General features: G+C 43.5%; 1 protein-coding gene across 2 annotated transcripts; it reads left to right on the top strand.

Annotated features, from left to right (window-relative positions):
* Positions 1–215: 215 nt before the first annotated feature.
* On the top strand, positions 216–12,638 carry SRSF10 (serine and arginine rich splicing factor 10). 2 transcript variants are annotated; one of them, XM_075603696.1, is made up of 6 exons: positions 216–430; positions 5,094–5,198; positions 8,979–9,082; positions 9,696–9,861; positions 10,055–10,105; positions 10,767–12,638. In XM_075603696.1, exons 1-6 carry the CDS (start codon positions 366–368, stop codon positions 11,089–11,091), a joined length of 816 nt encoding a protein of 271 aa, XP_075459811.1. In that variant the 5' UTR covers positions 216–365; the 3' UTR covers positions 11,092–12,638. The 2 variants fall into 2 exon arrangements, with proteins under 2 accessions (XP_075459811.1, XP_075459812.1); XM_075603697.1 differs by having other exon boundaries at positions 218–430; positions 10,782–12,638.
* Positions 12,639–14,257: the final 1,619 nt, after the last annotated feature.

Below are 14,257 nucleotides of genomic sequence, written 5' to 3'. Positions count from 1 at the left end.
ATATATATATAATAGATAGACGAGGATAGATAGAGGAAAATAACGAATGAGTGGGGGGGTAGGAAAGGGGGTATAAAGTATTTTTGGGGAATATGCAGGGTTTTTTTGCGCGCGCAAACACATTTTGCCGCCAACTGCCTCGCGACACAGGCGTCTCGCGCCTCTCCCCACCCGAAGTCTCGCAGAGGCCGCAAGTCACCATCTGTCTTCGCTGCTCTACAATCTCGCGAGAAGGGGGCGGAGGAGCAAGTAGCAGCCATCGCTATTCGCAGCTCGGGGCGGACGCGCACGGCAGCAGACGCCTTCTTCCCGTTATCCCCCCACTGCCTCCCCGCCCCTGGCTACCGGAGGGCGAGCGCGCAATTATGTCTCGCTACCTGCGGCCCCCGAACAGCTCTCTCTTCGTCAGGAACATTGCCGACGACATCAGGTGGGTGTGTCCAAGCGGAGAGGCCCCTGAGCGCCTCGTGGGGACCCTGCGAGGCAGAGGCCCGGCCTCCTGAGCGCCGTGTGGGACCCTGCGAGGCTGAGGCCCGGCCTCCTGAGCGCCGTGTGGGGGACCCTGCGAGGCAGAGGCCCGGCCTCCTGAGCGCCGTGTGGGGACCCTGCGAGGCAGAGGCCCGGCCTCCTGAGCGCCGTGTGGGGGACCCTGCGAGGCAAAGGCCCGGCCTCCTGAGCGCCGTGTGGGGGACCCTGCGAGGCAGAGGCCCGGCCTCCTGAGCGCCGTGTGGGGGACCCTGCGAGGCAGAGGCCCGGCCTCCTGAGCGCCGTGTGGGGGACCCTGCGAGGCAGAGGCCCGGCCTCCTGAGCGCCGTGTGGGGGACCCTGCGAGGCAGAGGCCCGGCCTCCTGAGCGCCGTGTGGGGACCCTGCGAGGCTGAGCCCGGCCTCCTGAGCGCCGTGTGGGGAGGCTGCGAGGCTGAGCCCGGCCTCCTGAGCGCCGTGTGGGGAGGCTGCGAGGCAGAGGCCCGGCCTCCTGAGCGTCCCACGCCGTATGGGGATCCTCAAGACAGAGGCGCGCGCTGGACAAAACCCATCTGGACAAAACCCCTTGCAGCTGGGGGAGGGGGGACTCCCTGATTAAGGTAAGTAATAAAATCTATATATACAGTAGAGTCCCACTAATACGACGGGTTCTGTTCCATGGTCCCGCCGCAAAGCGAAAATCGCAGAAAAGAACCAGTGATTTTTGGTGTCTCAGACGGACAGCCCCCCCCCCCCTTCTGCGCACACGGGCAGTCCCCCCCCCCCCCTTCTGCGCACGGGCAGTCCCCCCCCCCCCTTCTGCGCACACGGGCAGTCCCCCCCCCCTTCTGCGCACACGGGCAGTCTCCCCCCCCCCTTCTGCGCACACGGGCAGCCACCCCCCCCTCTGCGCACACGGGCAGTCCCCCCCCTTCTGCGCACACGGGCAGTCCCCCCCCTTCTGCGCACACGGGCAGTCCCCCCCCTTCTGCGGACACGGGCAGTCCCCCCCCTTCTGCGCACACGGGCAGTCCCCCCCCCCTTCTGCGCACACGGGCAGTCCCCCCCCCTTCTGCGCACACGGGCAGTCCCCCCCCCTTCTGCGCACACGGGCAGTCCCCCCCCCTTCTGCGCACACGGGCAGTCCCCCCCCCTTCTGCGCACACGGGCAGTCCCCCCCCCTTCTGCGCACACGGGCAGTCCCCCCCCCTTCTGCGCACACGGGCAGTCCCCCCCCCTTCTGCGCACGCGGGCAGCCCCCCCCCTTCTGCGCACGCGGGCAGCCCCCCCCCTTCTGCGCACGCGGGCAGCCCCCCCCCCCCTTCTGCGCACACGGGCAGCCCCCCCCCCTTCTGCGCACACGGGCAGCCCCCCCCCCCTTCTGCGCACACGGGCAGCCCCCCCTTCTGCGCACACGGGCAGCCCCCCCCCCCCCCCCTTCTGCGCACACGGGCAGCCCCCCCCCTTCTGCGCACACGGGCAGCCCCCCCCCTTCTGCGCACACGGGCAGCCCCCCCTTCTGCGCATGGGCGAACTCTGCCGCTCCACCGTTCTGCGCATGCTTGGCCGTCCCCGTTCTGCGCATGCGCAGACTTGCCGGCCCTTCTCTGTACCGCTGTATTGGCGGATCACCGAGAAGCGGGGCCCTACTGTATATACATACACTGTCCCCTCAAAAAAAAGAGAAGGCGGTATGTGCTGTTTCTTAAAGTTGGGGGGTGCCGTGGTTGCAGAGGCCCTATGCTCTTCCCCCAAGGCATTTAAATGAAATGCCGGGGGGATCGCGTAAGGCTGCTGCAACCTGAACTTACCGAGATTCTGCCGGCTTCTGGACACGTCTCCATGGCAACACGGCATCATGTGATGTCACAGAACCCCGCTGCGTTGCCATGGATGCCGCAGGTCATGTGATGTCATATGATCCCGCAAGGTCATGTGATGTCATATGATCCCGCAGCGTCATTTGACGTCGCACTAAGGTAAGGGGGGCGCGCGCACTGGAGGACAAGAAAGAAAGAGACAGAAAAGCACAATAGTGAAGCACGTTCAGACTGTTATGTGCACAACAAATGGTGAGGTATGCACTTACATGTAAGTGTCTGCGTTCAGACACTTGAAGGTTTCTTTAGCCACTCTTATGATGGTATGGAATGATTCAGAATCCTTTTTCATTAAAAGTCCAACTTTATGTATAAAATATCAGGGTACACTTCACAATGACAGCATGCATGCAAAACCAGCTGCGAGCGCTCGAGTTCTTATGTAAGTGCATACCTCACCATTTGTTGTGCACATACCAGTCTGTGAATGTGCTTCACTATTGTGTTGTACTTCTTTCTTTTCATCCTTTTTTATGAGGTGCGCTGATTTTTTCCTGACCATACACCAAGTGAAATTATGGAAACCTGAACAAGTTTTAGAGTATTACATTTTGCTTTATTTAATTACAAACTTTGGAAGTAGACGCAGATATATTTTTGGGTGCAGGATACAGAGCGCAAATTTTCCCAGGTATTTGCAAAGAAGGGGAGTGGGGGGAGAGAATACTGCATTTTTGCTGTGTTGCATTATTTGGAAGCAGAAAAATGTATTATCTCCACTCGCATGATGTGCAATTAAAGCTGCAGTTAAGTCTTTTTTTTAAATTTTTTAATTCAATAGTTTCATGTGGGCAATCTCTAATTACCTAAAGAACTGTATAGCTGCCAGTCAATTCGTTCTCCATGTATTGATCGGCGAAATTTGGCGACATCTTTAGATATGGCATATGTTTTTCATCTGCTTCTGTCAGTCATTGGAAGCTCATGAATATTCATGAGCACTCCTGCACTGACATGTGCAAGAGGGAGGGCAGGGCTGACAAAGGGGTGTGCCAGGGCTTGTGACAGGACATGAAGGGGCGGTGCCTTAGCAAATGGCTGTTAAAATAGAATACAAGAAAATTGGTCTTTCAAAGTTGTTTTTTTTTTAAACAGAAAATGCTAAAAGTATTTTTTCTTACTACAGAACTGATTTATTAAAAAAAACACACATGCAGGATATTGACTGAACTGCAGCTTTAAGAGGATAAACCTCTTTCAATGGTGGCAGGAACCTCCGTGGTGCAGGTTAGAATTGGGGCTCAGCGTTCCAGTGTGAAATTAGACCTCAGATCCTCCGTTCATAGAAATTAGAAGAAAACAGACCATAGAACAGATATACAATTTACTAGAAAACATACACAGAAAGAAAAAGACAAAACACTCACAAAGGGGCATTGAGACCACCATGGTTCCAGGAACCGACACAGACAGCTCACACCAGCCTCGCTCAATCCGCTCCAGAGCGTCGCCGTCACCAGGAAACGGAGGAATCAGGTAAAGATCCTGCAGCGTCTAATTGACAGGTACTGCTCCACTGCCCTACGTGTTTCGTTCTGTAGGAACTTCCGCGTGTGTGTGTGTGTGTGTGTGTGTGTGTGTGTGTGTGTGTAAAACACTAAATAGCACGTTTAACTGATATGGGATACAGAGGGCAGGTACAGCAGTAGATTTATATCTTGGGACTTATACACTGGCACTACTTATTAGTGCATGGGACTGGTAACTGATTCCACTCTTGCTGTGCCAGTTCATATATGTGTGTTTGTCTGAGTCTGATTACACTTGCACCTGTATCTATGCTATATAGGTGCTGTGGTAATTTGTAGTGTGAGGATTTATCACCATTACACTTCACTCAGACTAATAAGGGAGTTCCCTGTCCCTGATATATATACCTCTATCAAACGCATGGTATTAACTCTGCACCTAACCAGATATTATCAGCATATGGCATTTTCTGGTGCAATTTAGATCTGGTCCTAGATGGTTAACAAATACCACTGCTGTACCTGCCCTCTGTATCCCATATCATCAGTTAAACGTGCCATTTAGTGTTGAACTATTTAGATAAGGTGATAGGCAGTTCGTCAAACTTATTTTAAAAACTTTGGTTACACCTACCTTATCGGTAATATATGTTTTATGTAATGTCAATAAAGGTTATATGTTATATGTAAGTGGTGTGCATATAAGTGAATTTTCTATTGAGCACACTGTCTTGTGAGCGCATCATTTTTTCTGATTCACTTCAGTTCACAGTTTGCACCCACCTATTAATTATCGATTATTTTTCAATTAATTAGTGTGGTTTCCAGTTGATCACTCCCTATTTCCCCCTTTTTTGTGTGTGTGTATGTGTATATATATATATATATATATATATAACAAGCATCACAGCTTGCACTCAATGTACTGGTTCATATAGACAGGTGCTAGTCTCAAATAATAGAAAAACAACATTACCATTCTCTCGTCCGGTAAAGAAAGACTGCACTCGGTTCAGTAATCATGAAAAACTGTATTGGGCATCTGAATAAAAAAAGATATTGGGTGACTTATCTTTTTTATTCAGATGCCCAATACAGTTTTTCATGATTACTGAACCGAGTGCAGTCTTTCTTTACCGGACGAGAGAATGGTAATGTTGTTTTTCTATATATATATTATTATTATTATTATAGTACGAGTTGTGTAAAGAGTTGTAAAATGGAGAGCTTTTTATGTAGAAAATCTAACCTTTTAGTACAATACCTCCTTCCCATTTTAGGTCTGAAGACATGCGGCGAGAATTTGGTCGCTATGGACCTATTGTTGATGTTTATGTTCCACTTGATTTCTATACTCGACGCCCCAGAGGATTTGCTTATGTTCAATATCCTTTCTTCAGTCGACTGGTTGGTGAGGGGAGGTGAAGTTTACAAATAAAGATTATGTGAGAGGTAACACATCAAGTGAAATGAATTGCAATGTTTTTGTAAAGTTAACTTGTAGTTTTTAAGCAGTGCCTTTGCAAAGTAATTCTGTAGACCACTTTTACACAAGGAATTTGCATATTGATTGCACACACTGACATTAAACCCCACATTGTATTCAGTGATAAGTGTGCACATTATTACTAACATTTCTAGTGCAGTATTGATTCTCAAAGTAAACGCCACAAAATAATTATTGTTAAATAGAAATGGTTAACTCCCTTGTTTAATGTAAGGGCTATTGGTTATATGAATTAGTAATACAAAACTGTTATTTTTTTTTTTTTAACATGAGGTGGGTTTTTTTTTTTTTTTTTAAATACTGTCCCCTAATTCTGCTGTCCTCTGTTACCTCAGAGATTGTAAAGCTGTACAGTAATGGCGAAACCACAGAGAAAGCATGAAAGACCCCTTAGAGTAGAGTTCATCACTTAAGACAAGTAGACAAACCAAAGACATCTTAATGTTCAGGCTTGAAAAGAAGGGAAAGTGGGAAAAGAAAAAGTAAAGAAAAAAGCTGGAAGAATGACAAGCCATTATAGGAGACAAAGCTTCGGTTTATCCACAAAAGGGGGAACAGTTATTTTTGAAAGTTAAAGATAAAGCCACCTGTCATAATTTGCAAGCACCTCATGACAAGTCCTTCTGACAAGCTCTTAGAATTAAAGGTCAAGATGAAGTTGAATGATTGGTGGCCAAGATTAAAGGAGTCATGCCTGATGTATCCTACCAAACAAAGATGTCTTTACTCTTGTGTGTAAGTACGTTATTTGGTTTGGGGTCAAATTGGTGACAACAATGTAGGTTTTTTTTTTGTGCATCTTATGTTAAACATGCACTGCTGCAGATAACTAAACCACTATAACGCAAGGTGCGCAGGGCAGGCTCTTGCAACGCTGACGCCGTTAAAATGTATTTGGGTTGACATGAAGGACTAGTTAGTGTTTATATGCATATTGTCTTGCTTCACTGCTTCCTTTTGGTGTTTGATAGTTGGTGACACGCGGTCTTCCTAGTATATTATGTTGGAAAAGGAAATGTTCTCGTTTTGATTTTATTAGTATCCACAATATTTATGCCTTTTTATAGAGTAAACATTTCACTTTTTTGTGTTTTGGAAACTGCATACATTTTTATATTTATTGGGCGAAGGTCAGGGAATAGTTTTGTATTCGTGCAAATGCTACTTGAGTTGCTATGAACTGTCCTGTGCTACAAGGTGTATCCAAGATTGCGTGTCCAGCCCAATTAATTTGCAGAATCACTGAAACTGCTGCTATTGTGAAAAGCAATATGAAGTGTAACTGCTCACCTAGCTCGCCATCTTATTTTATAGTACAGTGTCTTACAGAATCTTTTTTTGTCATTGTGAATTTAAAAAAAATTAATTTAAAAATTAGACCATATTGTCGATCCTTGTTCCGCCCCAATAATATCAGTTTGGTGCTTAACCCTTCCCAATCAGAAGAGGTGCTTGTTAGGCAGATTTAAGGAATGTAAAACATATCATGAATGTCTCTTACTGTGTATTGGGATTTCCAGCATAAACACAAAGGTTACATATAAGTTAAGGCTAATTTGAACAGTAGGAAGGATGTCCCCGATTCATATCCCTATTGAAACACACATTTTTAAGTGCTTCCTGAAGGCTTGCAGATCACCATCCCATACCAATCTATTTCGTAGCGCATGTGATAATAGATATATTGGGGAAATAGTTAGTCTGTATTCTTTGTAATAATAAGTACATTTAGAAAATGTAGTTTTTTTTTGTTTTTTGCACGATCGCCTAGCTAAAATGAAATTTCATAAGGAAGAATGTTTTGCGCTTAAATGTTGGATTCAAGCAAGCTAAATTGTTTCACATTCCTGTGCCAACCGTCTAGATTCCCTGTCTTTTGTCACCCCTTTCCAGGTTGCTGATTTCCCCCCCCCCCTAATGCTGCGCTCTATTTCTTTTAACAGTAGGCTAAGATACAAATGGGCAAGACGACACACAGAGTGTCGTTCATACTGGGAGATTAGACGCCAAGTCCGTGAATATCATTTCAAGGTCATCATAATCCTTGTCCATTTTGTACCAGTTGGACATGGCTTATTACTTATGTAGAACTAAAATAAGTGCCACATAATAATCAATGGGTTACTTTCAGCACCTTTTCTATTATAATTTTGTATGGTGCCATTAGTTGTTGAAACCTTTTATGGCCCTTTAACTCACCTGCAGTGCTATCTTAAAGAAGCAGTTCCTCCTATTCATTTGTTTCCTTCACTCCCCTGCCCCCTTTTATGTAAAGTGGGAACGGGGGATCCCCGTGAGCCAAAGCCACTATTCAGTTCCAGTACCCGAGGTACTTGCTGGTTTAAATCATCCTCAAAATGACTGGCGTATCTCGGGCCAATAGGACGCTGCAACAATGGTTATGGCTTCTAATTTAAATCCCTTTTAAAAAGCATGATGTAGTGCCGGTAACTTCACAAGTATTTTGGGAACTGCGGGACCCCTGGAGCTAAAAATAGAGCAGTTCAGCTCTGGCGGACCCCCTGGTTCCAATCCTGTAAAGAAAAAAAGTCGTGGTTATTTAGTAGTTGGTTTTTTTTTGTATAGCGCTGCTAGTTGTACGCAGCGCTTTACAGAAATTTTGCAGACACAGTCCCTGCCCCGTGGAGCTTACAATCTGTTTTTTGGTGCCTGAGGCACAGGAAGATAAAGTGATTTGCCCAAGGTCACAAGGTGCCAACACCGGGAATTGAGCCAGGTTCCCCTGCTCCAAACTCAGTGCCAGTCAGTGTCTTTACTCACTGCTGCTCCTTCTCTTAAGCCATCACAACTTGCAATGACTCCAGCTGTGATATGCAGTGCATGCATTGCATAGTTTAGTAATTGAGTTGCTGGGAAGATGACTTTATTATATTGTGTGTGATGATATTCTAATCAGCGTCCTCATTAAGGGCCAGAGTTGTTGCAACTATGTTGCTGAATCGAAATTTGGCTGCTGCTTAATCCGGATTGCAATCTCAATTTAAGTCCTGGTGAGGACTGATCTTTGGTTCAGGCACTGTAAAACCCTATCACCATTTGCTGGGAAAAAAATTTGTTTTTTCTTATACCAGCAAGACACCAAATAAAAATGTAGTGTTTACGATCAGACTACACCTTTTTTAGAAAGGACTAATCCTTCTAAAAATATAACTCGGCTTGATATTTAGCTGCGTTTTTTAACTATAGAACGCCGCAACAAAAAAAGCGTTTTTGTATAGGTTTATTAGAAGTAGTCTAAATGTACATAAATTCAGTTTCTAGCATTGACGTCTTTAATGAGTTAGATGTTTGCTATTACTCCTTTTGTGGTCAGAAGGACTTGTTGATCATCAGTAGGCAATATTTAATTCAGCCTAGTACGGCTATTAGTAATGGAAAACTTTTATTTTAAAAAGCACAACTCCCACGGAATATACATGACGTGTTCTTTGAAATACGTGTGTAATCTAATGATATCCGGTATTGCATTACCTACAATGTGTTATTTGGTCTCGGGCCTTCTTAGTGTTGCAAGGAAAGTAGATTACCCCTCCCCTCCTTCCCTTGATGCATCGACTAAAAATTGTTGAATGGGTGAAGTTGCGTTTCATGTAGTTACAAAATCCACAATATTGTCAAGTACCTTAACCGTTGGCACGTTTGAAGATGTCCGTGATGCTGAAGATGCTTTGCATAACTTGGATAAGAAGTGGATATGTGGCCGGCAGATCGAAATTCAATTTGCACAAGGCGACCGAAAAAGTGAGTTATTGGTGTAAGGAAAAAATCCAAAGTACGTAAGTGTTAAGATTCATGGAAGATGAAGTTTAATTGTCCACAGAAGTGTTTTTGTTTTCTTGTTGAAGTACATTTTTTTTTTTTTTTTTAGAATATGGGCATGATATAAAATATATAGATAGTCTGCACAATGCTTCCTTTACACGGACATCAAACTTCTTAAGACACATTGAAGAGTCTGCATAGAACGATTGTATGTGAAAAAGGGAGACCATGAGGACATGTTTCGGGGGACACTATTGTAGTGAGGTCACTAAATTGTGCTTCTACAGTTAGTTTTTAATCAAACATATTTGTACAACATTTTCCATGAAATTATTTATAAAAATAAATAGGTCATGACCCTGGAAGAAAGGCTACAATTTACGCTGCATTTGCGGACAGTTGGCAAATCTATAGAACCTAGTATATTTGGTAATGGAAAGTTTTTCTTCTTGGTGTTATACACTCTAGCACGCTATTGCATTTTGTATCTGTAAAACAAGAAAGCACAACGTGGCGAATATTGAAAGGAAACTCAATATAATCTCTTTGTTCCACCAACATTGGCTTTGAATATTTGTTTTTCCATTAACAGCACCAAATCAAATGAAAGCTAAGGAGGGGGGCAGTTCGTATGGCTCTTCACGTTATGATGACAATGACAGATACAGCAGGAGATCCAGAAGCCGTAGTTACGAGAGGAGGAGGTCTAGAAGTCGTTCCAATGAGCAGAACTTCAGTAGATCATACAGTCCCAAGAAGTAAGTTGTCCAACTGCGCAGTGCAATACCTTTGGCGGCAGAATAGCTAGTAACACCAATGTGTTGCTCGAGCCTCTGTCAGCAGCATGGTTTAATCAATCACATGTTTCAATACAAACTGCTGGTATAAGCCTTAAAATGTGAGCAAATTGGCATATTGTACAGGTAATCCATATACTGTATCTTTTACCAGCCGGACAGCTGAAAGACCACGTCGTAGTGGGAGCCATTCAGACCATGGCAGGTAAGAAACCTGTACTGCTGCATGGGGGCCCTTATTTGCCGTTTTGTTTTTTTTTGTTTTTATACTTCAATCATCTTTTAAAGCTTGTTAAACCAAATGGCTTTTTCTTTTCTGATGTACAATATTTGGGAATAAAGAGCCAATTTCTTAACTTAAATCTTGAAAAGCGGGTATCTCCGGTTCATGCATGATTACCTGAGGGTTTTAAATTGCTATGTTCTGAGCATGTGCCAATGAGTGATTTGAACAGTACTTCTATAGAGGGGTGACAGTTTTTGAAGTAGATATTGCCATTTCTGTTGATCTTGATATTCTCAGTGTTGTAGGTGAATTAATCTTTTATCCCAGCTCCACATGATATTTCTGTTTTAACGGGACAGGATAGATTTCAGTTATTTGTCTGCTTTATCCTGATATTCCAATTTCTTGTGTTATTACTTGATCTCCCTCTAAGGGGCAGTTGTTCACGCTGTTTATTCAGCTGGCCAGCTCAAGTCTGCTGTTTTTTAGTTAGATATATTATATTTTAGTACATGAATCGTGTGACGCATTAATGTGAGAAAAAAAAAACACTGTCCTTAGTAGCAAGAAAAGCAGAGTCGATCGTGGCAAAAAAGGGGTTGGGTTACCGGGCCTGCATTAAAGTTATTTATATCTGCAGTCCATCCTTTGGCAGGATTACACGCCGGAACAGATCACAGTCCAGATCCAAATCCAACTCACGATCTCGCTCCAAGTCCCAGCCAAAGAAAGAAGTGAGAGAGCAGCGTTCTGGGTCCCGGTCCCACTCCAGGACCCAGGGAGGAGCTGTGAAGACAGAAGCCACAGCAAAAGCAAGCTCGAAATACGAGAGGGAATCGAGGAGAGAGGAACAGGCGGGCTCAGCATCTCAGTCCCGCTCAGCATCTCCATCCCGTTCAGCATCTCGATCTAGGTCTAAATCCAGGTCACGATCTTGGAATAGTCATAAGTCCAGTGGTCATTAACTCTTCTATGTGTGTAACTCTTATAAACGTGGATGTCCTTTTTTTCTTTTTCTTTTTTTATATCGGGGTTATAAAGTTGCAAGAGTGCTATGATTGTCTCTTTTCTGTTTTCCTTATAGCAGAGTTTGATCAAAGACAAAACGTGTAAGGGCAGTGAAGGAAAGTCTGTTATGGGCAGCTAATGCATTGGTTCTGTTATTGCATAGCTTGTCTTAAAGCAAAACTTTTCATTTATAACCTTGTTTACCGCATCCTCATACACAGAAGTGCTTATACTATACATGGATTCCCATGTGTAGAACGGTTATTAAAGTACAAGAGTTAACTAGCAGCATAACACTTTTAACTGATGATCAAACACGTTCTGCCCAATAGCCACGTAAACATTGTGACATAGTAGAATACGTAGTGATTGAGTTTAATTTCTGTTTAGGTAGAATGTTTTATTCCGTGTATGTGACCCTAAACAGTTGAACTTTAAATTGTATGTATATAAAAGTTACTGGCCTCCCCCTTTTAAAAGGGAGCAGTGTAAGCAGTTTGTGAATGGTGTTACACAATGCAGCGTAACACTTTTTTTTTTCTGCTGGTGGTGTTTTCAAGCCCCTCCCCCAGCGAATGGGTTAGTGACATGAGCACTGCATGGTGTCATGGATGAGCTGAAAATAGTATTTAATAAACTGCATCAGCATTTGTGTTTCAATTGTTGTGTGAGCAAAGAAACAAATGTTTGAAGTGCTGAAACTGTTAATGTTTGGGGAGCCAGCTGACAGATTTTTATTGATGTGTATATTTTATACCGATCTCATGTTAACCAAAATAACTTGCTTTGGTTTTACTTCAAAAGTAAGGTTTGTTCTCCTGTTGCTTTTCTCGGTGTCCTGGTATGTAGTGCAGTGGGCAAGGCAGGAATCTCTATTAATAAGAGATCTAATTTTATGGGGTATGTATTTACATTCCCCCCCCCTCCCCCATTCATGAGATTGACAAGACGTCTATTTTAACAGTTGTAAAATGTTAGGCCTGGTTATAAGGACACCTGTGTCCCATCAGCTTCCAATGCCTTGTTTTATCCCAATACAGACACACATTTCAGATATCTGGCTCCTTTTTGGCTGTTTTGATTTTTAGTTTAGTCTGTGTCTTTAAAGGGGATCTTTTTAAGCTGGCAATACATTGAAAAAGTTACATTTAGGAAACCTGTATATTTTAGAATTCTTTTGTTTTCTTATTGGCATTTCATGTTCCTGTTGGCTATGCAATCATTTCTATGCATGTTCCATTTTTTTTGTTTTGTAGACCTTAATGGATGTCATGTGATGCTAGCAGTAGAATGCAGTTGCAGCAGACAAATTGCGGGATTGAAATTTGTATTTTGTTTTCTTATAGAAGCTTGTATAAAAGGTATTTTTATATGTTCTTTTTAACAGATGGTCTACTTACCTTTGAAAACATCAAATGGTTGCTCATACAACTTGAGATCCAGCTTATTCTCTGCTTGCTGTAAATATAGGCAAATATGCTGTAATAAAAAGGGAAAAATGAAATTGCTGTACATTTGTATTTCTTTATGAGAATTGAAGACATTTGAATTTGTAAGAAGTTGTACTAATTGGATCTTCTGTGATGCCTTGATTTGGAAAGTTACACTGTTAACCTTAAGTTACAAATTCATTACAGTTGGTAGTGTGATATTGAGGGCTTTCAATGTACAGGTATAACCCGGTTTAAGGACACTCACTTTAAGTACACTCGCGAGTAAGTGCATATCGCTCAATAGGCAAACGGCAGCTCACGCAGCATGCTTCTGTAAGCACGTCCTGAACAGCAATACCGGCTCCCTACCTGTACCGAAGCTGTGAGCAAGCGGGGAGACTATAGAGCCTGTTACACATGCATAATTTACATCCGTTATGCACGTATATGACGATTGCAGTACAGTACATGCATCGATAAGTGGGGAAAAAAGGTAGCGCGCTTCACTTTAAGTACATTTTCGCTTTACATACATGCTCTGGACCCATTGCGTACGTTAATGCGGTGTATGCCTGTAATACAATTTCATTAGTTTACTAAATGGGGCTACACCTATTCGGAAAAGAATTGACATTGGCAAATTTCACTATGCTACACAGTTTTGTACATTAATCTGAAACACGAAATTCCCAATAGGCTTCTGTCTTCATAGTAGACTTGGGTCACAACCACCACATCTGCTGTAATTAACATTGAAAACCTCACATACTCCTGTGAATGTGTTTTTGTTTCTAATTGTTCTAGCTTTAATCATTTAAAATGGAGGGAGGGAGGGAGCGCTGTTCCAGAAGGAATGGCAATCTATTTTCTAGAAAACGTGAGAGATACTACACATTGAATTGGAAAAGCTTTCACTGACATGACTATATTGTAAAGCATAACATGGCAGACACAGCATGACCACATACTATTTCTGGACTCGGTCCCCTTTCACATGTTCTCAAGACCCCTGGGCTTGAGTTTGGTTTGTAGACTATAATGTGCGCAAGTTGTCTTACAACGCAGGCTGAAGATTGCAAATTCAGTTCTAGCAGAAATTTTCCTACGTCACTCATTTCCGCTCGCAGGATCCTAGGGTTCCCCGTATGTTCCTGGTACATCGTGCGTGTGCTTGTTTTCTCATGTCAGATCAGGTGGACTGCTCTGACAGAGCGATCCTGTGTAACAAAACTGACACGGTGCTCCCTCCACTTCCAGCCGCATCGTGATCTCTCCGGGAGCGATTGCATGACGCTGGAATGTGTCTGCACTACTTGCAATGTAACGTTTTTGTTCCCTGTGACTGCAGTCTTGAATATATATCTACATATATCTTGTTATTGCAAAATTTCAATACAACAATAACACTATCATTACACTTGATATCTTTTTTCCATAACACATTTCACATTTTGAGAATACACACTGCTTAACTAACAGCCTTGTTATTTACCCTGAACACTTTTCTGAATGTAACTCTCTTGATATACTGTACTTATCTTCGTTAGATATGCTGTTTTTTTTTTTTTTTTAACCTTTTACTTTAACATAACAAACCATCTCGGCAGTTTCAACCATTCTTTCAACCTGTTATTAAGATATTGATTTCCCCCTTCCCCGTAACTACAATGTCCACCCTTCTTTCTTTTCC

Source organism: Ascaphus truei, chromosome 6 (assembly GCF_040206685.1).
Source record: "Ascaphus truei isolate aAscTru1 chromosome 6, aAscTru1.hap1, whole genome shotgun sequence".
Lineage (NCBI taxonomy): Eukaryota > Metazoa > Chordata > Amphibia > Anura > Ascaphidae > Ascaphus > Ascaphus truei.
Note: the sequence above shows the minus strand (reverse complement) of the source record. Positions and strands in the feature narration are given on the sequence as shown.